The following is a 26,566-nucleotide window of genomic DNA, read 5'->3' on the forward strand; positions in this document are numbered from 1 at the left end:
TATAACAAAGGCAAATGAACTAACGCTTGAGAAGGATTGGGGATTGAGAGCAAAATTTAACTAATGCCGATTGTTCCATAAGATAAGCAAAAATAGCAAAGGGTTGTTCGTCTGTTATGTTTCCGAGATCGAAAGGGAATGTTTCGAGTAATGTTTCAAACTCTCTTCAATTGTAACGTTTCTAGTTAATGTTTCAAATGTTCAGTAAAACACCTCATTTGCAACGTTTCATTTACGTTTCGTGTTTAGTGGGTTATGATATACGTGTTAAAAGTAAGATTTTATTTTGTGAGTGAAGATGATTAAAAAACGAGCGTAGCGAGTTTTTTAACTTCACGAATAAAATAAAATCACTTAACACGTATATCATACACTATTTTGTCTACAAAACTGTTAAAAGTGGGCTTTTTAATTGTCATTTTTGATGTTAATTTATAAAACGCCTAGGTATTTTATAAAAAGACTGAATTTGCAGTAAGCTTTCGACATAAATATTGAACTTGGAATATTAGGTACATAAGAATTAAAGAGGTATGACATTAAATTCCTTGACTCAAATGTAAATAAAAAAAATATATTGAGTTTATAGAACTACACGTCTATTTTAAAACATCTAAAATAATGAAATTCTTAATGTTTTTTATTTAAAATAATTTCATCAGCAAGTTAGTTCAACTTAACTAATTAAAAAAAAACTATACAGTGTGTCCAAGATAAGGCTACCTACGATAGCATTAGGATCTAGGAAACGGTAGGAGATACGGGGTGGCTCAAATTAGAAAAAAGTTATGTTTTTATACCTGACAATATGCCGTTTAGAAAGTTTTAAAATTCTGCAAAATCGTTTTATTATTTTCTGGTTTTATTTGAAAACGAATTTTAAAATAAATAGCATATTTACATTGCCACTTTTTCGCTATATCCAATGGCGTCAACATTTTTGCAATCCGACGTTTCGTCTTTGATTGGTCATCATCAGGTTAATTTTTTAAAATACATCGCTGCTATTTTTATGACAAAATCTAGTCATTTTTAATTTTGAATTAGATGATATTACTATTGTAATCGCTTGAAAAGGTTTTTAGATTGTTTTAGCTATCATTGAAAAAAAATTTGAGTACGGCTCTGAGCGTTTTCAAAATATCTCTTGGCAAAGAACGGTTCTAGGACGTTTCAAGTCAGTTGACCATTCCATTCATAAGAACATCTAAGCCAAGACATACTGACAATACACTTGGGTAACTATTTTGAACTGTTCTAAGACAGTCCGCTGGTAGAACCAAAACAAGCCTAACAGTATAAGTCAATACAGCATAAAATATCCAACAATTTTTAATCAATAATTTAAAAAAGTTGTACCTCATAAAAAAATAATACAAATTTATGAAATGTTTTATTATTTCTAATTAGTATCGCTACTAGTAGTAAAATAATAATCTAGNTTGAGAGTTTGGTGAATTTTGGTACGATTTTTGGTTATTTTCGATACGAGGTCAACCAATTTTGTGTACATAATTTTTTACCAATTTTAGCGCCCGCTAGCGGTTAAAACAAGTAACTTTGAACATTAGTTAAAACATCTGACCACGCAAAACGAAAAGAGTTCGTTGAATGGATTAGGGAAGAAGTCATTGCTGATTTTTCGAACAAAATCATCTGATAAAGCTTATTTTAATAAGCCAAACTCCACGAGTGATTACTGAAAACAAATGCATCCATAACTTGTCACTGTTTGTTGCGGATTTTGGACTGGAGGCATATTCGGACCATTCTTCTTCTAAAATGCGACTGGTTAGTCAATAACAGTTAATGGTGCTCGCTATAGCGACATGATAATGCAGTTTTATGTGTCTAAATTACAAGATATAATAATAATAATAATAATAGCTTTATTTGCTCGTGTATACAGAATGTTTCTAAAATAGGGTTCCAAACTTCTGCTGCGTTTATAACTCATTAAAATAAGTCAAAAAATCCTTATTAACATGTGCCCTAAAACGCACCCTTAGGAAGTTATATGCCCTTAAAATAAATTGCAGTTCTGAAGGATCCGATCATTTAATAAATAATTTAGGACATAAACTGTTTGCAGCTTGACCAAATCCATCTTGTCTGCAAGTTTCAGATGTGCATTGGCAACGTTATAGTCCGGTCAAATTAGTCATAAAAATAGTGGTCAAATAACGAAAATTCCGACAGAGCTAAATTTTGATGGACACCTTGGGTACACCATTAGAAATAGTGTCAAAAGTCCCCATCGATCCCATGTGTGCTAAAAAAGTTATTCGGATCAAAATTTGAGGTTTTTTGGATTTTTTCGAAAACGGTAAGTTTTATCAAAAAAGGTGCCCGTGCACAAATTATAGATCTTAAAATTATCTATAAAAATGGTCCTTATACTTTTTTTTTCTAAGACTCACCATTCCTGAGATATCGCGATTCTAAAAGTTGAAGGAGTCACGTTCTACATGATATGCACATACAGGTTCGGAAAGTCCCCATGGTACATCGGCCGTTACGTGAGAGAGATAAAGTCATAGAAATCCGTGCGATAGACAAGGATGGTTACATTGAAGACGTTTCGTAATATGAATAGTCACTCCCACTTCTAACCCGAAACGAGCGGTAACTTTTCAGATTATGAAATGTCTTCACTATAGCCATTCTTGTCTATCGCACGGATTTCTTTACTTTACTTTGTCGCTCTCATGTAAAGGCAGATGGACCATGTGGATTTTCCAGCTCTGTATATGCCACGTATACAATACAGTCAGGCATTTAATACAAGTAAAAATGCCTCTTTGTGTCTCTTAATATGTATAAACTATACTATTCTGAGAATGGATTCAAACTCAAAAGAAACTCAGTCCCTTAGTCTATCCCCTCTACCTGCATGGCCTTGAATAACATCTGGCTACTCTATTGTAAAAACTTTTGTAAAAAATACACGAAACAAGAAACAAGTACAACTATCTTGTCTTCCTCCAACATCGGCTTCTGCTAATCTACACTTGTATCGTGTATACTATCAAGTTCAGACATGGCTAGGCAATCAACTGAACCCAGAAGACTGGGGTTGGAAATTAACAGATAATACTTTGGAACCGATTCAATCTTTACTACCACCTGCCCCGGAAAAACTCCTACACTATTTTTTGCAATTGCAAAAAAAAGGTTGTAGTGCTAAATGTGGCTGTAGAAGAGTAGAGTTACTGTGTTCTCCAGCGTGCCAAAGCCAGTCTTGCTCAAATGTCCAAATGAATATAACAGACGAAGATTCATGTGATTTCGATGAAGAGACAGCTGATTCATCTTCATTTGAACAATTTATGAACATCCAGCAAGAAGACGAGGAAGAAGAAGAAGAAATTGAAGAAGACATGACTGTTGAAGTCGACATTGAAGAGTATGAATCAGATTAAAATATCTGTATAAAAATAACGTTTTAATTCAATTGCGAAGATGATTTTCAGCCTTTTGCAGATCATATCAGTTGTTTTCAGATTTACTAAGTTAGTTCTTAAAAACTCCGGATTTGAAAAGGGCTTATCGGGATGTTTTGCGTGGAATTCAGCGCACGCATTGCGTATACTTCAGCCATTAACATGAAGAAAAATAAATTCAACTTTCTCTTTTGGATTAAATAACTGATTCATTTTAGCAATTGAATTAAAACGTTATTTTTATACACATTCAAATACAACAGCTTTCAAATAACACAATGACAATACAATAATGATGATTTCAAACAACACAATTTTTGTTTAATATCCAAGGCCTACTATTGCTGCTTTAGTTTCTTTTAGTTCCTGCCGACTGCAGATTATTTTCGTTGTTTTTGCTGATTGTTCGAAAACGGCTACTCCAATAAGGAAATGTGACATAACATTTTTTATTTAGAATTTGAAGGTTTGTCAAATTATGTTAAAAAAATACGGTATTGCTATTTAAAAAAATATCGTTTTTCTAGCTACTGCAGAAATCTGGCAACACTGGAAAGAATTATTTGTAAATTTTTCTTAATCAAGTTATTTTCTACAACTTTGCATTTGGAAGTACTTCAAATAAAAAAGTTAGCTTATGTCAGGTTTTAAAAAAATAGCACTGCATATGGTTGCAAGTCTGTTAAATTTAATATAACTGGTGTTCCTAAAGGTATTGGGACCTCTGCTTAATTTATTCATTGATGGTATTGTTACCAACATTAATGTAAATTGTCTGTTCTATGTTGACGACATGAAAAAATCATTCTGTGTTGTTCATAATGATTACACAATATGTAGACTCTGGTAATGCTACTAATTTTGATAAATTGATAAAATACACTTAGTCAAAGTTTGGCACCTAATATTTAGGGTTGACCATTTTAATTAATAGAATATCAGGTACACAAAAAAGTCTAAACCCAAAGATCTGACATCATTTTCAACGTATTTTGATGAAAACGATACCGTAGTCAGAATTTATGCATGACCGGCTAGTATCTTGTAAAATTTATATTTAGGGTGAAAATGGACCTAAAAATGGCTCAATCATAGTCCGAAATTGTAATATTTATGAAGGATCTGAGTAGTTTGTCTTAATATGTAACAATATTCCCTTAACAACCTGTACCACAAAATATAATAAATCCCATAAATTAATTTAATAAAAAAGTAGTACGGTCCTGTATCAAATAAAAGAGGGTTACATTTTTTCAGAAAGCTGTCACTAATTTATGACAAATAAATTTCTTTTATTTTACATTTCAACTATGATAGCAATTATGATAATTAAACTAGTTTCTTGTTTGAATCACTTATTTGAAAATTATATTAGCTGTACGAAAACAGACCGTTAATAGCGAAAATACAAAACAGGTATTACATTTTTAGGCTTTATCACCATGTTGCGGCTTCACCGCAAAAGGGTGTTATTGTAATTACAAATCATTTTTTTAAAATATATAAAATAAATTTTCTATTCTTTTTCATTTGTTGCAACAACATGTTTGTTTCGAGTTTATTCACTCAAATACGAAAATCCTTATTTTTACGTACTGTTTTTTATTGGAGATGGTTTTTGTATATAATTGAATTCATTCGATTCGAGAGACTCGACATAGTAACAAGTGCGTGTGATTCCCAACTCCATAAGAAATAAATAGACAGCCGCATCAACATCTTCAACACATCAGAAGGCCCATTCAAGAACATAGGAGTTTCAAAGGAGGTAAGCCATCTCCAACCATTTTATTTCTTTATTCATACAGTCCACCACTTTGAATAACCGTGGCGTTATAACACACCATTCACCGTGTATGTACTAAGAAGCAATTTTTGAAAATTTCTCATAAGACAAACCCTGTAGATTTTCAAAAGTACCACATACTCTCCAGTACGATTATATAATTGCTTATTGCGCTTTTATCGAAGTATCTCATAAAAACGATTTATTTCTCCAAATGTCCCCACAAATATGTATCAAATAAACAAAACAATGGAAATTCAGTTCCATACTTTAAATTGAAATTATTTCAACGGGTTGAAGCAAATGATTTTTTTATCTAAAATAACCGGCAAATCGTTTACAGAATCAGGAGACCTAGGTCAATATACAAATGTTTTCTAACATATCGGATGTTTAAAATACCAGATGTATTCACAGTACCTACTAAAAAAATCTCCCATCTGGCTATCGCCAAGTTTAACACCACAATTTAAAACGAATGAAAGTAGGAATTTATCAATTAAAGAAGTGTAAAACCGGCAATGATTATATATACAAAATTTGAATTAGAAATATACACGATCAACATTCTTAAATGGCCAAAGGCCACGTCAAATTTGTTATTATTAAAGTTTTATACATATAAGCGATAGTGCATTTCAGGGGATGGCAGATCCACTGAAACTAGGGTTATAAAAGGACTTCATATGTAATATTTAAATTTAAATATTTCGAGTATTTCACTTCAGAGTAACGCATGGGGATTTATAGAGACGTACTAGGATTTCATGTAGATGTACCAAGGATGTACAGGGGTTTAGAAAGATTTACAAAAGTTATCGGGGTTTATTGGGGATTTACTGAGGGTATGTATGTTAGGGATTTGCGATGAATTTGACTGAGCGCATAAGCATTGCGTTAACGACTTGTCTGTCATAGACCTTTGAAGGTGAGCCTGTGAACATGAAATTTGGAATTGAGTTATATTGAGAATTCAATAATATAATTTCAAAATTTTATTTGGAGACCTCTCACACTGAGGAATTTGGGAATGAATATCGTCTCAACTTTTTCGTATACAACTTTTCAACAGTTTGAGTCAAAAATTAGAAATTTTAAACAATTTTATCGCGTGAACATACTCTTGTGTGATTTCGATAGCTTGTGTCAGTATTTTGTACCTATTTGTAACTGAAGAATGAAAAACACAGTTTAGTTATTACCTTGTTATAAAAACAACTTTGTTTTACTATTTTTTCTTAATTTTTAAAAGCATATATAGGTTTTAGGAATATTGTTCTTTTTCCATGACCAATAAAATTTCATACGATATTTCTAAATAGTCCATACTTTATTTTTCATTACTAGTTTTATCAATTCAAATAGTTCTCTTATTTCACTAATTTAGAGATACCCTTTATATGAAATGTTATAAAAACTTATTAAATCAACTGCTCCAATAAATCATGTGCACGTATTAAAAATTTGGTAGAGAAGAGTTTTGTAACTACATAAAATAGAGCAGTTTTTGTTTTCATATACTTTTTTATTGTACCTATGCAATATACATGTAACAATATAAATATTCTTAAATTCCACAGATATGCAGGTATGTTTAGTGGTTAATATTATACATTTTTGTTTTACTTTTTTTGCTTATGTTTTTTATTGTTTTTGTTTACTTTACTGTAGTTTTTTTACTTTATTGTAAAGATATTAAGTTAATTAAAATTCAACATTTTCTAAAATCTTATCAAATGAAGTGAAACAAAGTTCTTTCATACCAGAAATCTAGATAGTCTGCTATTGAACGAATAATGTAAGAGCAATTCTGTACATCTAGATTTTTTCATAACCTTTTCTGAATCGGGAATTAGGCAATCCAACGACCTGTCAAATTTTTAAGCAATATGGCGCTGATGGCAAACAAGTTATGTTTACATTGAGAATGCATTGAAGTCAGTCCAGAAGTTTTTAGTTAAAACTTAAAAGCGTTTAATCCGAGTTTTTTGTAAGGAATTATCCATGTATTTTATTTAAGGAAGTGTTCAACTTGTCTTTTATTGAATTGTGTCGCAACGATATGTATTACTAACGCCGGTAACATGCATAGTAGTGGGTTGTGGAAGTCGTGGAAATCGAGACCAAGTTAGTTTTCATTGTTTACCTGACGTAGTGAATTCTAAATATTTTCCTCATTTAAATGATTTATCGAGGAAACGGCGCCAAACATGGATATATAAAAGGAGAAAATTACTAGAAAATACAAGCGAAAAAATAATGGAATTATACTTTTTAAAAATCAAGAAAAATTTCTTAGGTACTAACAAGAATTTTTACAATGATATCAATACATTCCAATTCCTTAATTTATGTATTTTTCATTATAATGCCAACGTTACATTAATTATATATTATTATATTAGCTTCTTTAAATAATCACTGCATATTGATTGACAATATCAAAGATACCTAACTACAATTCACGAAACACTCTTTATACAGTCAAAGTTAAAAAAAACAAAGCCAAGCCAACAGAAAAACGCAAACTCTTAACAAAACACACATAAGTTTATACATATGAATCAAACAAATGTTTGCCCTCGACGCCATATTGAATTCCAATTTTGTCACGTGGTTTGGATTGCCTAGGTATTGTCAAAATTAAAAATAATAATAACATGTAATTTAATTTGCTGGTGACTCACAACGGTAAACACAGTGCGTTCATATTTTTCATATTTTTAAGTAAACGGTTATGAAAAATAGTTTAACTATTCATTCATAGATTAATTAATAATTAGTCCGTTAGGTATCAATATCTAGAGACTCTAGGTTATTTTTTACCAATGCGACCCCTAACTCGGATCAACGAAACCAAAGGTCAAACACATGGCAAGTTGTGAATATTTATTAATAATTTGATTCCAGAATAGGTTATTTAATAAGGTAGTATTAGACAAAACATGAATGAAACGTTGATCAGTATATTTATTAGAAGGCAACAAAGTAAAAATTAACTTACTTTAGTTAACTTTGAAAAGAAATAAACATTTATTGACGATGGAAAAATGTACATATTTATAAATTAATTAAGTACTCAAAAACTTAGGTACATTTAATTTTTTACTTTGCCTCTGTCTATCTTTTGTACAATGCTATTTAAATCTTAGTACTTTTTCTACTGTTTTAAAAAAGATAGGTTGAAATAAATTAGGTGTTTTATTCAGTTTTTTTAATAGGAAATAGGCAACCAGGAATACTGTAAAATTGCGCCTAAAAGTACCGAAAGTTTAGGGTCGTCTAACTTTTTTATTTTAAGAGATAGAGAAAACTTATTTTAATAAAATTTTATGGCAAAATCGATATTTTTCACCTAGTGCAAACAGATTTTTCAAGTATCGTATGTAATTTGCTGCATTCTCAACGCGGTCAAAAAAAATTTGTCATCGAAGCAGGCGGTGGCTACAAAAAAGTGCTTGTTTTTCCTCTTTCATGCCATATACTACATGTTGTCTTTATCTTTTGTTTCTTAAATTTTTTATAATTCTGATGTTGTTTGTTTTGTTGTTATTTTCGTGTTAACATAGAAATTGTTATATACGTCAACTACAAACAATTTTATAAATATAATTTACCTACTTCTTTTAGGCAAAATACAAATTTTCTTTTCACATTATTATAATATTGGTTTTTTACTTTAGATAAAACTGAGCCTTCAACTTTGTTCTTGCACAGACAAAGCAGTTTACTTTAAATGTAGCACGCTATGAAAATAATTTGTTATCCCAGTAATGTCATCATTTAACAAATTGTTTATTGTTATAGTTTGTACATAACTGTTGGTTTGAAAGTTGTTACAGTTCACTGTGACTTGAAAAACTATAATTTTGAATCATCATATTTTTACATATTGAGAAGTGTAATATGATTGTATTGTTACAAATTGTATAGTTGTTACGATATTAAATGGAACCTGTGAATCTTAAAGCACAGGACCGTCTGCACTGCACTTGAAATTTCTTTCTGTGCTTTAGTGATTATCTGTCTCGTAATTTATACTCGAATAGCTATTGGGCGAGTCTGGTATTAGTAGACCAATCCACCTGATGTAGAATCGACGGCGGCACGCTGGTGGTACAAGCAAACCTGTATTGGTCCACTAGGTCGTAATTAATTTTTTGCATGGTATTCTATAATTTGTTTAGTGTCGAACGCTGTTCACTTGGTTTTGCCAGTGCAGTGGAGAGCAGTGCTTGCCGTTGTTGTTTGTTGGTATAATATGTATTATTAATTAATATTATTATTTATTTTGTCATATAGTAACCAGTAGAAGGTAATAGTTATTGAAATAAATATAATATTTGTAATTATCTAGTAATTTAGCATGGCATTCTGGAGACCCTTTGAAATGAAAGATAACGAAATAACCCGAGAAAATCTCCAAATAGTCGAGCCGGTTTTTGTCGAAAGCGCCGAAACAAACTCAGAGTTGAAAAACAAAGATTTACATGTACAAAGTCAACATATTATTTTAAATATATATGAATGTTTGAAAAGAGAAAATAGTGAACAATGTGATAAAGAAATTAGAAAACGGATTAGCGAATTAACTAAGATATAAAAACGTCAATTTATAGCATAATTAAAGGAGACATTAATCACGGTACAAAGAGGAAATGGAAAAATATAAAATTAAATATAATATGTATAAAGAAAATAAAGTTCCTACTTTAAACATGATTCGAGATAAATTAAGCGATTATAATTATAAATCTTTAGATACTTTACGACATGTACTACAATGCGGTTTTAAACATAAAAAAACTTGGCAATTGTATGGTAATTATGCAATCACGACATATAGACTTCGGGAAGATTAATTACAAAAAATTAGAGAATATCGTCAACTAAATAGGAATAGGAATATAGCTCGGAATATAGAATATCTAGACGAGACAGAGCAAAATTTTTCTGGATGCCTATGGATTCCGTAGAGTTTATGAGTTAAATGTTTTTATGCGGTTCCAACTGATATCTTAAGGACTGTACTATCAGGGCAATAAAATCAGTTGTTGTTAATAAAATAGGTAACGTTAACAGAATTTCAAATTATGTAAATAGGAAAAATGAGCAAAACAGTGGGAGATTGAAGTAAACTACAATATAGGGAAGGATAGTGCAAGAAAGATATTACCAAAAAATGGTTTCAAATAGTGATGGGCAGAATCGCGAAAATTCAGAATCAAATAGCTTGTATTCAAATACTTTTCAGAATCGAATAATCATTCGAATACAGAGAATTCGAATTCAAGTCAAGTTTCGCATCATTCATAGATTAGGTTCTCGACTTCTCTCATTCGCTTTTCACTTTGCACTCATATCTCATATGAATGCGGCAAGGGTTTATACATTGTTAAATAAACCTAAATCATATTATTTCTATATTTAAGTAGGTGCATATGTACTTCTTTTTTATGATTGCAATTTGCACCTGTTATTACATTATTTAACTTCATTTACATTTTTATTAAAATATTTTTTATTTTACTGGCAGTAATTTTTGTTTATTACCTAAACACATTTTTATTTCAAAGAGAATATAAATTAGCTTCCATGTAACCTAAGCTACTATGATTGGCTTTATTCTATTCATTAATTTATTTAATTTGAGACTTCTAGGTGAACACTTCTAATAATACGTAGGTAGGTAATTCAAATTTCTCTGATCATTCATTATTAAACATTCAATTAGAATACAGTGCGAGTGCTCGAGTTTCTTTTGCATTAGCCAGTTGCTTCAGCAGGGTATCGAATTCGAATTCGTGTCGTTTGTACTCGGTGAGTATGAACGTGCGCCGTGCTATCGAGGTATTTGAACAAATGACTATTCGAATACTTTCAACAGAATCTAATGCATACCTTGGTACCTTGGTAGAATCGAATAGTAATTATTGTAATTGTGTAGTAGTGTAGTGTAATTTGCATTCGAATAGTCCCAACACTAGATTCAAATGTCATAAGGTGAAAAAAATGCATCTATTGAGGCAGAAAGATAAACCGAGATTAGGTTATGTAGGTGGTGACAAGAAATAAGAGGGAAGATCCTTTTATATGCAGAAGAATTCTTTGGTCAGATATGTCTAATTTTTGTAACAATGGACTTTTTTATAGAAACATTTACTTCAAATGGACTAATGGTAATTTTGAGGGTAATTTGCATTGACATGGAGAAACTGCAATTTCAACAGAGGTTTTCAGTAAACGTTTTTATTAGGACCTTACTTCTACAATGGTAAATAGATGGGTAAGAGATAGTAGCTTTGTTCGTAAACCTTCCACTGCTGCACTAGTGTAGTAATACGTTGTTCATTTATTGCAGTGTAGCCAAGTGCAGGTATAATCGAGGTGTTCGAAAAGTCCAGTGTAGTGTAATAGTGCAGACACTACTACACTGGCTAACAAGGTGGTGTAAAAGTGTAGTGTAATATATTTGTGGCGCGAAAATGAAACTTTTATCACAAATGTCACATCTTGGTAGATATTTTAGATAGATCATAAAAAATTTGGCAATATTTGATTTTACTCTGAAATGACTGATAAATTCGTCTTCCTCACAGTTTCGAACAAGTCCTATAAAATTTGTAATGCACTTTCTTTTATTTTTTTAGAAACAGGTCTCCAATAAAACATGAATTTTTATTTTTTTACAAAGGTAATCATCATCTGATTCCGATTCGCTTCCAGTCACTAAATAATTCACTCATCACAAATATTTTCTCCATGATTTACAATTAGGTTGTGCCAGTTTAAGTTTACCCAAATTGGATTAACGAACAGCCAAATGTTTTCTCTAAAAGTGGTGCACAATTATTATTTTAGTGTAACACTGAATTCCACTACACTACACTACACTACACGTTGTGTAGGTTTACGAACAAAGCTATTGTAGATTCCTTGCTTAAAAGAGGTACATTAGATTCATTAAATTTTTTGTAGTTGGCATGATTAAAACAATTTCTACATTAATCTACATTTTTGACACCAAAATTATAAAAAATGTAATAAATATAAAAGATAAAGGCGATATGTAGAATATCGCATGAAAGAGAAAAAATAAGCAATTTTTTGTATCCACAGGCTGCTCCGATGACAAATTTTTTTATCCGCGTAGAGGGTGAAACAAATTACATATGATACTTCAAAAATTTGTTTACATCAAGTGAAAGATATCAATTTTGCCATGAAATTTTATTAAAATAAGTTTTCTATATCTCTTAAAATAAAAACTGCTAAACTTTCAGTACTTTTCCGGTTTTTTTATGATTACTCATAAAGTTGGCCATGGATCTCAAATTTGTTTTTACAATCATCAAGGCCTCAAAAAATGCAAGAAAAAACATATATAGAATTTTGACGTGCATCGTGTATTAAGCGAGATACATAGGAGTGGCCCTCTTATAGTAGACAGCCTGTACATATTTCCTACATATATTCCTTTTTTCTTTTTATATTTATATTTTTAATTTTTTCTGCTTTCATTATAAATGTAACTTTCTTTAAAATATTTATTTTTTTTGCTAGTTAGAATTCCAAATTTATTCTAAGAAAAGAATTAATAGAATACCTTTATCTAAAAGCAACTAATTGATACTACTACTAATTTGAAGCTTATTTTGATGTTGCTCCTACAGGGCGCTTGTTTCACCATATTATTTAGATAAATCAAAACATATTTTCTTAATCTGTTGAGCTATGCTTAAAAATCTAAAAGAACGTTCAATTCTACATAATAAATGTACTATCGTTTAGGTCACCTAACTTTATCGGTTTGAGTTATTTGCATTTAAAAGTTTCAATGTATTTTGTGGTGATTTTCTTTCAGGCGTTGATATTGCTATTTCTTTTCTAAGTAGGCTTGTGTCAAATTTTCATGTCAATAAATATTAGCGTATTTTGCGTGCGTGTGATTTATTATTCGTGCAAAATTATTAGCTAGTAATCAAAAAATGTCACGACATAATAACTTTTCAAACAGAGATGCGTGATATGATTTGTTTTTTGTCCAGGCTAATTTTAATGGACATGCGGTGGCCCGAAGATATGAACACATGTACCCAAATGGATTGCAACCTAATTATAAACTATTCAAAAATATTTACAACCGCTTTGGCGAATCTGGATCTTTTCGACCAAAAAGTAACCATGGTACTCCAAAATCTATCACAGTCGATTAAGAAGAAGAAATTTCAATTCGTGTTTCGGAAAATTCTGGTATGATTACTCGTCGGTTAAGTGAGGCAACAAGGATAAGCCAATCGTCCATTTGTATAATTTTAAAGAAAGAAATGCTCCATTTCCAATTTGCTCAGTTTGTACAAAATATGCAAATGGAAAACCCACATTTCCTCAATTAGATTCTATTTACTGATGAGGCGACATTTACTAGATGGGAAGTTTTCAATTGGAAGAACAATTATTTGCGGGATACCCAAAATCCGCATGTTGTAAAAGAAAGACATTTTTAGCATGAGTTTAAAGTGAATATTTGGTGTGGTTTAATTTCTGTTTTTTTTCACAGGACCTTTTGAATTATCACCCAATCTAACTGGACCTCATTTTTAAACTTTCTTCAACATAATTTAAACGAGCTTCTAGATGATGTACCATTCGCTTTAAGGAGGTTCGATACCGAAAAAAAAAATGGTAAGAAAGTTTTCAAAGCAATTGAAATCTGTTAATAAATATGCAAACTATCTCGTGTAAAAATTTCAGATCGATTGCCAATGTAGTTTTTTTGAAAAATGATATTAAAAATTATGCTCTTATACACAGGCTCTTATGGGAGTTGGGGAAAAACTTTAATCAAACGTGAATATTGCTCTTAAAAATGGTTAGGATCGGGAAAATAAAATTGTAATTAAAGAATTAAATATTACTAAACATTTTAAAACAATAAAAATATGCACTTACAATGTAATTATTGAGATAATGGAATAAATATATAATGTTTTGACAAATTTGAACAAACATCTAATCCAATGAATATCCAATGAATATGGCAACACTGTACGCTGTATTTAATGCTTCGACTGACGCGCTATATTTGAATAGCTCGATTATAGACTATAAAATTATTTCAGTCGAAAACATATGTAGTAATAATTAATATTAAATACATTTTTCGTGATCTAATGCAATATAATAGCAATTTGAAACAAAAATTGAAAGGATCTCTTTGCAAAACGAACAGTATAGATGTTCTGTCATAATCTTCAATTTGACAAGGCGACGTCTCACTATCATACACTGAACTTCTTGATAGTTATCACATGGATTCTCGGTTTGCACATTTTACTTTTTTCTCATCAATCCACCTTCTGTTTCATACGCATTTTATATTACTTTTCAGTCATTACTTTTCCTTTGTACCTTGGATGTTCATTCATGTTTACGGAATAAGCGCAAAGTTGACAGTAATGACAGTTGACCCAACTTTTACCACCACGCCATAACAATGTTGCCAGATTTCATCCATAATTTTACAAGCTCTTAATGAATAAATAGACACTTTTATTCAAATAAAAAGTTAATTGCCGTGCATTAAACACGAAAACTATATGCAAGCTAATATGTGTTGTATAAATTTCATTTGTATATATTATATTTAGTTCACTCAAATTAATTTATGTAAGGTTGGTACTACAACGAAACTACCGTGTATAAGCATAGGCTTCCCTCCCGCACCTCCTGCCCCGCAAGAGATGTATCGAACATCCTGAAGAGAGAGTATGTAGTTTATGCACGACAGTGCGCCATCACATTTTGCCTTGCCAGTATGCCAGTATTTAAATGAACATTTTCCTCATCGGTGGATTGGCCGTGGGAGTGAATTTTGTTGGCCACCGAGAAGCCCAGAATAAAACCCTTTGGACTTCTCAGTATGGTAAATGCCGTGAATGCATTTAAAAATAATAGGGACATTTTGTTTAACATTCAGAGACATTTAAGAGTGTGTGTAGTAAAATGTATTGAGGTAGGTGGTGAACACTTCCAGCATTTGATTTAAGGTTTGTTATTATTGCTATTATCAATTTTTGAGAATAAAAAATCACCACAAAATACATACATTGAAACTTTTAAATACAAATAACTTAGAAACTGATAAAGTTAGGTGACTTAAACAAGAGTACATTTTTTATGTAGAATTGAACGTTCTTTTAGATTTTTAACTTTTCTTAAGCATAGCTCAACAGATAAAAAAATATGTTTTGATTTACCAAAATAATACGGCGAAACTAGCGCCCTCTAGGAGCAACGTCAAAATAAGCTTCAAATTCGTAATTCTCACACCAAAAAACCCAATACTACCAATTTTCAGTCATGCTATTAAAACTTTCTCAATTATTGAGAAATTTCAAAATAAAATTTAAACCTTGAATACCCTGTATTTCTTAAACCATCGACATTCGTATAAGGCATGATGAGCCCAAACATAATATTTTGATGTGTAGTATCTCCAGCTTATTCTTGACCCATTCTTTCTGACTCACCCTGTATAATTAAATATAATCAGAAATTTATATTAAATTAAAAAATTAACCAAAAAAAAAATATACATCTTAAAAAATAAATAAAATCTGATACACATGAAATATTGTTTAAAAATTCATAGCTAAAATAAAAAATTTGTAAATTACACTTTTGAGGCAAAAAATGTCTGCATTTTAAACGAATTTATTCCAACCTTTATGTGTTCTTTATATATGTGTAGTGTCAATGTAGGCTAACCTCCACCGTTCATTTAAACATCTATGTGGATTTAGTGTAGTGAAGTCAAAGCGAATCAAACTCTGTCGCCTTTATCTATTCAGAGTCTGCAGAGTAGCATAGCCTCCGCTGTATTTTTGGTGGCCTATACATATGCACAGAATGGCTGAATTATTATTATTATTATTATCACTTCATTTTGTTATATTTATTTTAGTTTTCAGTGAATTGTCTTTATGTAGTGTACGTGTATAACCTTATAAAATTATTTATTTTAGTATTTAGTGATGGCACAGTATATTTTTATGTTTTAATTTTCAAGTTTATGTGTGAAGTTATGAAAAAGTATGTATACGAATCAAGCAGGTTGATAAGGTTACAGCATACCTTTTGTTAAGAGAAAACAATGCTGCTGCAAGGAGATGATATCAGATGGATTATCCTGAATAAGAAAATGTATGTAAGGTTGGTTCAGCATTTAAAATATTATAAATGTGAGCTTTGAATGTCAATCAAGTCAAGCTTAGGACCAGAAATTTTAAAGAACATAGGAGAGAATCCTGGTACCAGTACTCAAAGGTTAGCCACAAAATTTCAAGTATGTCAGACAACGAATGTTGAAGCCTCATCATATTCAGAAAATGTAGGCGTTAAAATCTGAAGATTTACGAAGAGGTATAGAATTTTGCGTTTAAAGTGCAACGAACAAGGAGACAACTTTTAACTCAGGTGTGTTTGGACAGTTATGGATGAAATTTTGAACATATGCTGTAAAAAATCAGGTAAGTAAATAGGTGTATTACTTATATTTGTGTATTATTTATACTATTTGATTTTTCTGTTAGATTATTAGTTAGATTCTGTTTCATAGTTTATCTTATTTAAAAGAATTCAATTTTCGTTTATATTGGATGATAGAGCTCCTGGTGAACACCCATTCAATAAAAGTAACATGCCAAAGAGCAGTAACTCATGGCGGGTAGTGTCGAAATTTAGTTTCAAATAAAATTCTCCACCTTTCTTTTTAAGTTATGAGATTTGACAACAGAACAATGTATACTACAGTTCCCAAGTATGTATGCGTGACTAACTGATGGTATTTTTTACTAGGTTACACAAGTTTGTCCAATGGCAGGGTATGAAAAATTACGAAAGGTAAAAAAAATCAGTTTTCACAACAACATTTAAGAAAAGAAATGTATGATATCTAGGTGTACTTAGTGACCACATTTCAAATCCATTGCATGCCTAGATTTTTTCCAAGCCATTTTTCGAAAAATCATATTAACGATCTTATGGAATATCTGATAATGCAGCTTTGTTCCACATTCTCTAGAACTACAAACTGCATGCAAATTATGTTAGTTTAGTTATAAAGAGCTTTAGCATTAAATAAAAAGTGTAGAAGAACCAAAAATTTTATACACTATAGGATACGTTGGAACAATTTCTACTTGGTTCAGCCGTTCAGTCTGTAGAATACAATGTGACACATTTAACAAATAAAGGTGAAGTAAAAAGTTCTTCAGATGTAGAACAACACATTATTATTGAATTTCTTATGAAAAAAGACATGAAACTATATCCACTCCATACTTAGGATTGACCTTTTCCGAGATAAAAAAAATATCTTGGAAACGGTCAATCCTAAGTATGGAGTGTGCTATATGTTTTCAACTTAAAAATAGATACTCTTTCCAAAAATGCAATAATATACAGGGGGTTCCATTTAAAATAAGAAAGTTAGTATCGACTTCTGGTATAACCGGAAGTACAAGGACCTTGAAAATAGCTTGGTATGCACCACGGTCCATATCACACCATCACAATTTCAAAAAAATCCTTCGAGCGGTTTCCCAGATATCCATCGATGGAGTTCGTGGTGGGACACCCTGTATATATAATGGCTCAGAAGGATAACAAGCAAAAAAGAGCCAGCAGTCTGCCTTTTTTCTTCAAATTAATGCACATCTTACGTTGTCGCACATGTGGACACAATTTTAAAATCCAAGTGGATTTGTGGGAGGCTTGCCTACAGAGGCGAGCCAGGGCTGGGCGGCAAAACCATAGTGGGTTCGAATCCCGCACACGGCAGGAAAATTCAAAAGAATTTTCCTGTCGTACCATGGATGTTTGTGATTGTTAAGATGGAGGGTAGTGTAAGTTAGCAGGCAAAAAGGGCCAAGCATGGCCTAATTGCTGGTAAGCTTCATGACCTTTACCTTTTTATTCTCCCTCGTCTAGCGCTCATACGAGGCATATTCCAAAGGTCAGGTGACCAATATTTAACTGATGTAGACCTGAATGAAGTTTCATGCATGAAGTGCTGTCTATCAACTCTTTAGGAAGCTACTGCAGTGTTGGGTTGATTCAGTAGTCGTTTGCCAATCGATGAGAGCAGATCGCAATAGCCGAGACAATCGTAGATCCTGTTAGTTGAGAAGTGCATGGTATGATTAGATTTTTGCTGGCAAAAGGATTTTCAGCTGCTGAAATCCATCGTGAGTTATGCCTAGTGTATGGACCAGACATAATGAGTGACAAACAAGTTCTAAAATGGTGTCGAGAATTTCGAAAACGCCGCACAAATGTGCACGATGAACAGCGAAGTGGCAGATCCAGTAATCGGTCCGACGACATTGTTGGTCAAATGAGCCAAAAACTTGCTTGGCTGATGAATTCCCAAATGTTACTCGAACCTCAATTTACAGGACTGTCGCTCAATAGCTTGGATATCGGAAACTGTGTGCGTGGAGGGTGCTAAAAATGCTGTGATCAGCACAATGAGCAAAGAATGCATAGTGCATGACAGTTTTTGGAGCGCTATAGACAAAATGGAGATGATTTGATTCCCCACATCATTACGGGCGCCGAGACGTGGATATTGTACACCGACTCAGAATCAAAACAACAGTCAAAGCAGTGGCGCCATTCAAGTGCATCCAAACCAAAAAAGTTTAAGCAATATTTATTCCTGAATGGAAAAATGATGGCTACCGTTTTTTAGGACGAAAGGGGCGTCCTTTTGATTGATTTTATGGATCATGGGTCAACAATTACAGCTGACGTATACTGCGAAACCAAACTGAGACATGCAATCCAAAATCGACGCCGCAGGAAACTGTCGTCTGGCATAATCCTCCTTCACGACAACCCATGCCCTCACACCACTGCTAAAACCAAGAAGAAGATTCAAGATTTTTATTAGGAAATTTTTGATCACCCTCCGTTCTTCTTGCATTTGAAATAGTGACTGGGGAGGACAGTTTCAAAAAGGATCATGAATTCAAGACTGGCATTACCAACTGGTTCAATATTTAGGCAGCAGACTTCTTATTGATTTAACCCGTCGACGAAGAATGATCCTATCATCAAATTTTCCCATAATTAAAACATGGAGCCATAAAGTTCCCCAAATCTAGCTCCAAATCTTCACAATGTTTCATAAATATTTATGTATTAAGAATTTTTACTTCATATGTAATTTAAGAAAGTATTATGTAAATACAGAGGTACTATCTGTGTTACGTGAATTATTCTATTTCTGGAAAGCCAAAACTTCGGTCACAACCTGCTGAAGGAGGTTTGATACCGAAAAAAAAAGGTAAGAAAGTTTTCAAAATCCAGATCGATTGCCAATATAGTTTTTTTGAAAAATGATATTAAAAATTATGCTCTTATACACAGGCTCTTATGGGAGTTGAGGCAAAAACTTTAATCAAACGTGAATATTGCTCTTAAAAATGGTTAGGATCGGAAAAATAAAATTGTAATTAATGATTTAAATATTACTAAACATTTTAAAACAATCAAAATATGCACTTACAATCTAATTATTGACATAATGAAATGAATAGATAACGTTTTGACAAATTTGAACAAACATCTGATCCAATGAAAGGAAATATGGCAACACTGTACGCTGTATTTAATGCTTCGACTGGCACGCTATATTTGACTAGCTCGAATATAAGACTATAAAATTATTCCAGTCGAAAACATATGAGTAATAATCAATATTAAATAAATTTTACGTGATCTAATGCAATTTGAAACAAAAATTGAAAGGATATGTTTGCAAAACGAACAGTATAGATGTTCTGTCATAATCTTCAATTTGACAAGACGACGTCTCACTACCATACACTTCGCTTCTTGATAGTTATCATATGGATTCTCGGTTTGCACATTTTACTTTTTTCTCATCAATCCATATTCTGTTTCATACGCATTTTATATTGCTTTTCAGTCATTACTTTTCCTTTGTATGTATGTATGTATGGTGTTCATTCATGGTTACGGTATACACGCTAGTACAGTTTTGACAGTTGGCCCAACTTTTACCATGACATACTATGTGCAATATTGCCAAATTTCACCCATAGTTTTATAAGCTCTTAATGAATAAATAGACACTTTAATTCAAATAAAAAGTTAATTGCTGTCCATTAAACACGAAAAATATATGCGAGCTAATATGTGTTGTATAAATTTCATTCATAAATATCATATTTAGTTCACTCAAATTAGTTTATGTAAAGTTGGTACTACAACGAAATTCCCGTGTATAAGCACAGGCTTCTCTCCCGCATCACCTGCCCCGCAAGAGATCTATCGAACCTCCTTAAATGGGAACCATTCTCGTGAACCCCCATTTATATCTCATGCACCCCCAACTTTTGTTTTTGCTGATATAGACCCCTTGCAGTTCCAAGTCAGCCCCTAGGGGTCGATATAGACCACTTTGGGAATCATCAATCTAGATGTTAATACCGAACTTGCCTCTGGATTTGAAAAATCAGTTCATGCGCACAGACCTCCGTGTCCGAGTCCACAATAATCCTAGTTTAGTAAAATTACATAATTCAGAAGTATCTGCATCCTTTCTTAAATAATCCAATTGAAAGATACGAATGAAACTTTTTAAATACTATACTATTTATTATTTTATTTATTATATTTAGTATTTGTCATTATTAGTTTCAATCTATAGAACATTCAAACACCAACTTCAGAAGAAGGAAAATTAATAATTTCCAAGAATTTCATGTTTAATTTTTACAGTTTTAAGTTACTGTAGTACAATTTTGCTTCATTAAAATGTTACGGACCTTAAAACAATGTAGGTGTGTTACTTAGGTAATATTTTAAAATAACTCATTTTTTACATACTCCAATGAAGTTTGTTATTGACAGCTTTTAGGTTAGCTGAAGCTGAACATAGGCTTATTGTTACCTAAAGCATACAGGTCGCTAAGAATACCTGAAACAGTCAACACAAGGGTTTTGTGTAATGTTATCTTTATTGTATAAAATGTATCAATTTGTTTACAAGTTAGATCAATTTACCTTCATTGGAAAGTCAACGCCTATTGAGATGTAGGCCTCTAAATATGTTTCGCCATATTATAGAGATTATATCTTATTAGATGCTAACATTTAAATAGAAGTAAATTACGGAGCCTATTCATTAGCGAATACGATCGGACAACATGGTTGTTGCCATGTTGGTTGAATTTGTTTTATATATTTTAATTATGTACAAAAAAACATCTAGCCCCGAATGGCTAGACTCTGTATAACACAGGGTTCATAGTTCAAAAATAATAAAGAATTCCCTGACTTTTCCAAGTTTTCCCTGACTAAAAAAAAATCCAGGTCACTTGTAGTTCATTTTTACATACTAATTGGTATTTATGTATTAAATTTTTTCTCGACTGGACCCCATAATCTTTTTTATACCCTAACAACCTCTTATAAAGGTTTCAAAACCACAAATAGATTTCTCTTTCAAGAACCCAGGGCCGGCTTTCACAAAATTTCCAGTCGCAAACATCAAATTCCCTGACTTTCATGAATATTTTTAAAATTCCTTGACTATTCCCTGTCTTTTAAGAAGAATAACAAATTCCCTGACTTTTCCCGGTATTCCCGGTTTTCCCGGCCGCTACGAACCCTGAACAAAGCAAAATACAAAACTTCCGTAATTTTAACTGCCGAAGAGATTTGTCAGATTAGATAACTAATTTAAATAATTATTTATTGAGTTATTTAGATATAGAGCAGTTTATAACCTGTTTAAAGTTTTCAATCATAATTTTTGTCAATCATAATCATAATCATAATTGTTAGGACATTATTTATTATCCCAGAAAGTTATATAAGGGTATAAAAAAAATACATGAATGTAACTATTTATTAATGTATGTTTTGTATGTTGCAAAAATAAGAAAAATATTCTTAAACCTAACATATAAAAATTCACAAGTGACAAATTGTCTATTGTACAAATCAATTAAAGCTGTATAACCCTTTTTTAAGTCTATTGGAATATTCCGGGGACTTAATTGTCCATAGTGCAGTGTGTGCAGACACACCAACGCACATTTTACGACCAACCATGTTGTCCAACAGAGCTCACTAGTGAATGAGGCCTTTTATTGTAAATCATAAAACACAGCTATAATTATTGCAAAAAGATCAAGTTTAATTATAGTAGTTTGCCCCTAACAGCAATAGAAACTTTAATTCCATTTTTCTCTGAAAATCTATACAGACAAAAAAATATGGCAAAAAACAAGACTGCTTCAGGTATTCTCAGCCTTTAAGAATTAGATAAAAAATAAAGTTATGTCCATCCTCTAAAATACCCCTAAACCAAATTTCATTGAAATATCTAAGGAAATGACAGTTATCTTAAAAAAAAGTGAGATAACCTGAGGTAAAAGGTGGCTGGAGATAATGTGAATGGGTTTATTTTTTTGCAAGGAACTATGTATAACTCCTTCGTTTCGAGTCACCCTGTATTATCGCTGGGATGGCTTTTTCCTCCTCCATGAATGATATAATAGATCACTTAATTTAATAAATAATTCTATAATTAGATAATAAAGTTAAGTTAAATCTTCAAAAGTAAATTTGAAATATATTTCAATTTTAATTTCAACGTTTTGTAATCAAGTACTCTTAGTGCATACGTACTTGTTTTTCTGGAAAGTAAGTCAATTGTTATTGAAATTACACAGCAATTTAGTTTTTGTGTTAGTTTGTTATTATAATTATAAATTAAATTTGAGACTCTTGATTTAGGTGAGGTATTTATAATTATTCGGGTAGGTACTCTTTTTCATACTAAAACCACATATCTAACCCATATGCGACACTCCTTTGATAAGGTACAAATGCCGCCGTTGACCTTGTCCATTTAAACTGGATGCTAAACGTTGCCAGATTGGGCAATATCTGATCTGATATTTGAAGAAAGTGTTGTCAGTTCGAAATATTGAATGAACATGAACATAAATTGCTTACACCTACATTTATCACAATTTTCACTGAATTAATAAAGTGTCTATCTAAATGGGATGATAAATTAGATAACTAATGTATTAAAATAAAATTGCTAAGTGTTTATTAATTTTTTGTTGAAATAAAATACCTAATAACAAATTACACATATTTAATTTTACATTTTTTATATTAGGAGTTTTACTAAAATTTTGATTAATAGATTTTATATAGTAGTAAATTTGCAGAATTACAAGTTCCTTTATTAAATAGTCCAAAGGATAATTTGGACAGGGATGTTGAACTGGAGGTACATCTTTAGAAAAATTATAAATGGTGTTTCCTGGGTAGTTACAAATACTATTATCAATCAAATTTGTTATTTAACTGAGTAATGAATATAGAAAATATGTCATTTTAGGAATAGTAAACTTCGAAAAGGTGTTACACTAGTTATGTAAATTTGAAATTGTTTTATCCATACATTATTAATTCTGGGCGTCCACATTTTTCTATCGACATCTAAAAGAACAATTTATATTATAAATTAATTAATAAAAATTATATTTAATATTTAAACAATTTTTATAAGAAATTTAAGATTACCTATATAAAAAGTAATAATTATACAATTAAATGTTCTTCTTTAGAAAAGCGAAAAAAATGTTTTTATTTTCTTTCTTGCATTTCCGATACTGATTTGGACATTCTTTGTAACTGCAAATAATTGTTAATAAAAACCCCAGTTTTAAAAATAAATAACTATAAATCCACTGTAAATAACTTTTTAAAACACTCCAATACAGCTAACGGCAACAATGTTTACAAAACGGCTATTATATGATTTATACAATTATACGTAACGTCACTAACAGAAACCACTCGGAGATAAAATATGTTCGGAAGTATTCAGGCTTCATCAGTAATGTATTTAATTTGCAGATAAAAACCGTTCATACGAGTAGCATCATTTTATGGGCAAAATAATCAAACATTCTATTTTACTCTACAAAATTTATATATCCTTAAAAGTTTTGTATTTCATATTTATTATGTTTATTGCTGAAATAATAGTAAATCTGAAAATATCATCTTACGTTGTCACACAGCTGTTCTATTTAGAAATACGCATGCGTTCAGTGCCTTTAACTTGCATGTATCTCCATTCGTGTTGCACAAAGTAGCCCTTTCTCTCTGTCGCATATGGGTTAGATATGTGCTAAAACTAGGCATTGTATCACCTACTTTCATTAAATATTAATTAAATGCTTGCTAATTAAGAATCATAACCCCTACAGCCTGTTTTAAACAATTTTGTAATTTCCCGTCAAACTGGGTTATTTCGCTTTGATTTTTTTTATAATTACTGAAAACTAACTAAAAATACCTATAAATGACTGAATGCAGCAAATTTTATCTTAAAATTATGTTATAAATAAATATTAAAATTACCTGTATTTCCAATAGTAATTCAGTTTTTCGTCTCCTTATATCGATTAAAATTTTTTGTTGTTCAGGGGTTAAATCTAAAAACAGAAAAATTAAAAAGCTGATTAACACTAATAGGTTTGGTTTTGCGATAGTAAGGAATCAGTTTGAAACTATCAGGAGTATTTGATCAGTTTGTTTTGAACTATTAAATAATACCAATTTAAATAACAAATTACCTGTGATGATTTGAAAACTGTTCAAAATTGCTACCAAAATAAACCTAATAAATCACTTCTGTGACCTCAGATCTCAGAAAGTAGAGCTAGTGTTTGCCTTTATACATAGGGGCATGTTTTAAACTTTTGTTAGTAGCACAAAAAATATACCATTATTGCATATTGCTAGCGGCTCACATAATGAGTTACAAGACCTAAGTGCCATGGAGTATAATCAATATAGAAAAATTTCTATATATCTTGTATATTCTGTGCTAAGTTACACGTTGTGTTTTGTCTACGATGTTAAAAAATTATTTAAAAAACAAGATAACATACTAACTAACATATCTATATATCATGTAACAACTATCAAATCGTTATATTATCTCCAATAATTCGGCTGTAAATATTAAGCAACAAAATTCGGTAGATTTACCTTCTCCACAGTGGATTATAAACTAAATAGCAATGAAAATTGTTACTATTGTGAGAAAATTTAATAATTACTTTCACTCGAAGAACCATATTTAAAAAATTAAGGAATTTGTTGGCTAATGAGGTTAATGTTACACGAACCTTCATAAAATTTTAATTTCATAATTCCGGATAGAAAACTGATTTTAAAAATTAAATAAGTCATGCTTATAAAATTCGTAATAAACAATTTGTCCTTTTATAATCATACCGTATTGTGACTTGTCACATCGTTTTTATGTAACAAATATATTTAATTTAACTTACCAGCAATGTTAAATGTATCAAGATTATGTCCAGATGTGCCCATTGCAAGTTTAATTTCAATATATTATGTGTATTAAATAATTATCAATCATGTTGTTTTATAAACAAATACATTAGGCTAATTGACAGACAACCACCATTTTGAATGTGCTAAAAAGTTAGAAATGTCAAATGTCAGGTCAGGTCAGAATAGATCAGACTGCTTTCGTTTTGTAGAGTATGTTAAATCAGAGTAAAGCCACACAAGATAAAACAACCAGAATTATATCTCGTTGTCGGCACCTTTGATCACTGATGTCTGTTTTCAGGGACCTTGAATAACGTAAATCCCCCACTTTTGGTATACAAAGTCAGGATTGTATTCAGTGAAATTTTATTGCACTAAACAGAGATATACTAACAAAAAAGCCAGGAATTTATGTGCAGCAGAAAATGAGGTTAATCATGCAAAAGACTTGGTTATTTACGAGAAAAAGTCTAATAAAGGCGAATTTTAGATTTATTTTAATTTTAAGTTAATCCAGTCTATTAATGAAATTATTCAATGTTAAAAATATTTATATATTTCGCCGCCATTATTCCATGGCTAGAAATTCCTCAATGATTTGGGATCGAGGGGGATTATCCCTCTTTATCCTGCCTCATGTCGTGTAGGCCTGGACAGCCTTCGTAGGTGGGCCCCATCCGTCGTCTACCCCGACCGCAAATGCGGCCGGTGTAGGCGCTTTGTGGGACCTCCTTTTGTCCTGGCTGGGCCCCGCCGGCTAGGGCCCTTTCTTCTGGCGCTCTTCTTGCTTCGCCGGCTCGTCTGTGTAAACCCCGGGGGTAGTGTCATGTTTATGTGTGGTATGGTTGGGTAGGGTAGTGCGGCTATGCAGCCTGGGATGCGCTTTGCTAAGGTGGCCCTTAGG

General features: G+C 31.5%; 1 protein-coding gene across 2 annotated transcripts in view; it reads right to left on the reverse strand.

Annotated features, from left to right (window-relative positions):
* The window catches only part of LOC108912707 (cytohesin-1), a 94,612-nt gene extending 68,813 nt beyond the window's left edge, over positions 1-25,799 (reverse strand). For both annotated transcript variants that reach the window (XM_018718025.1, XM_018718027.2), the window contains exons 1-2: positions 25,656-25,799; positions 24,718-24,791 (exon numbers count right to left, since the gene is read on the reverse strand). In XM_018718025.1, coding sequence (XP_018573541.1) covers positions 24,718-24,791; positions 25,656-25,698 — 117 coding nt within the window. In that variant the 5' untranslated portion in view covers positions 25,699-25,799. The remainder of the gene's footprint in view (positions 1-24,717; positions 24,792-25,655) is intronic.
* Positions 25,800-26,566: the final 767 nt, after the last annotated feature.

This window comes from Anoplophora glabripennis, unplaced genomic scaffold (assembly GCF_000390285.2).
Source record: "Anoplophora glabripennis isolate ALB-LARVAE unplaced genomic scaffold, Agla_2.0 scaffold668, whole genome shotgun sequence".
NCBI classification, from domain to species: domain Eukaryota; kingdom Metazoa; phylum Arthropoda; class Insecta; order Coleoptera; family Cerambycidae; genus Anoplophora; species Anoplophora glabripennis.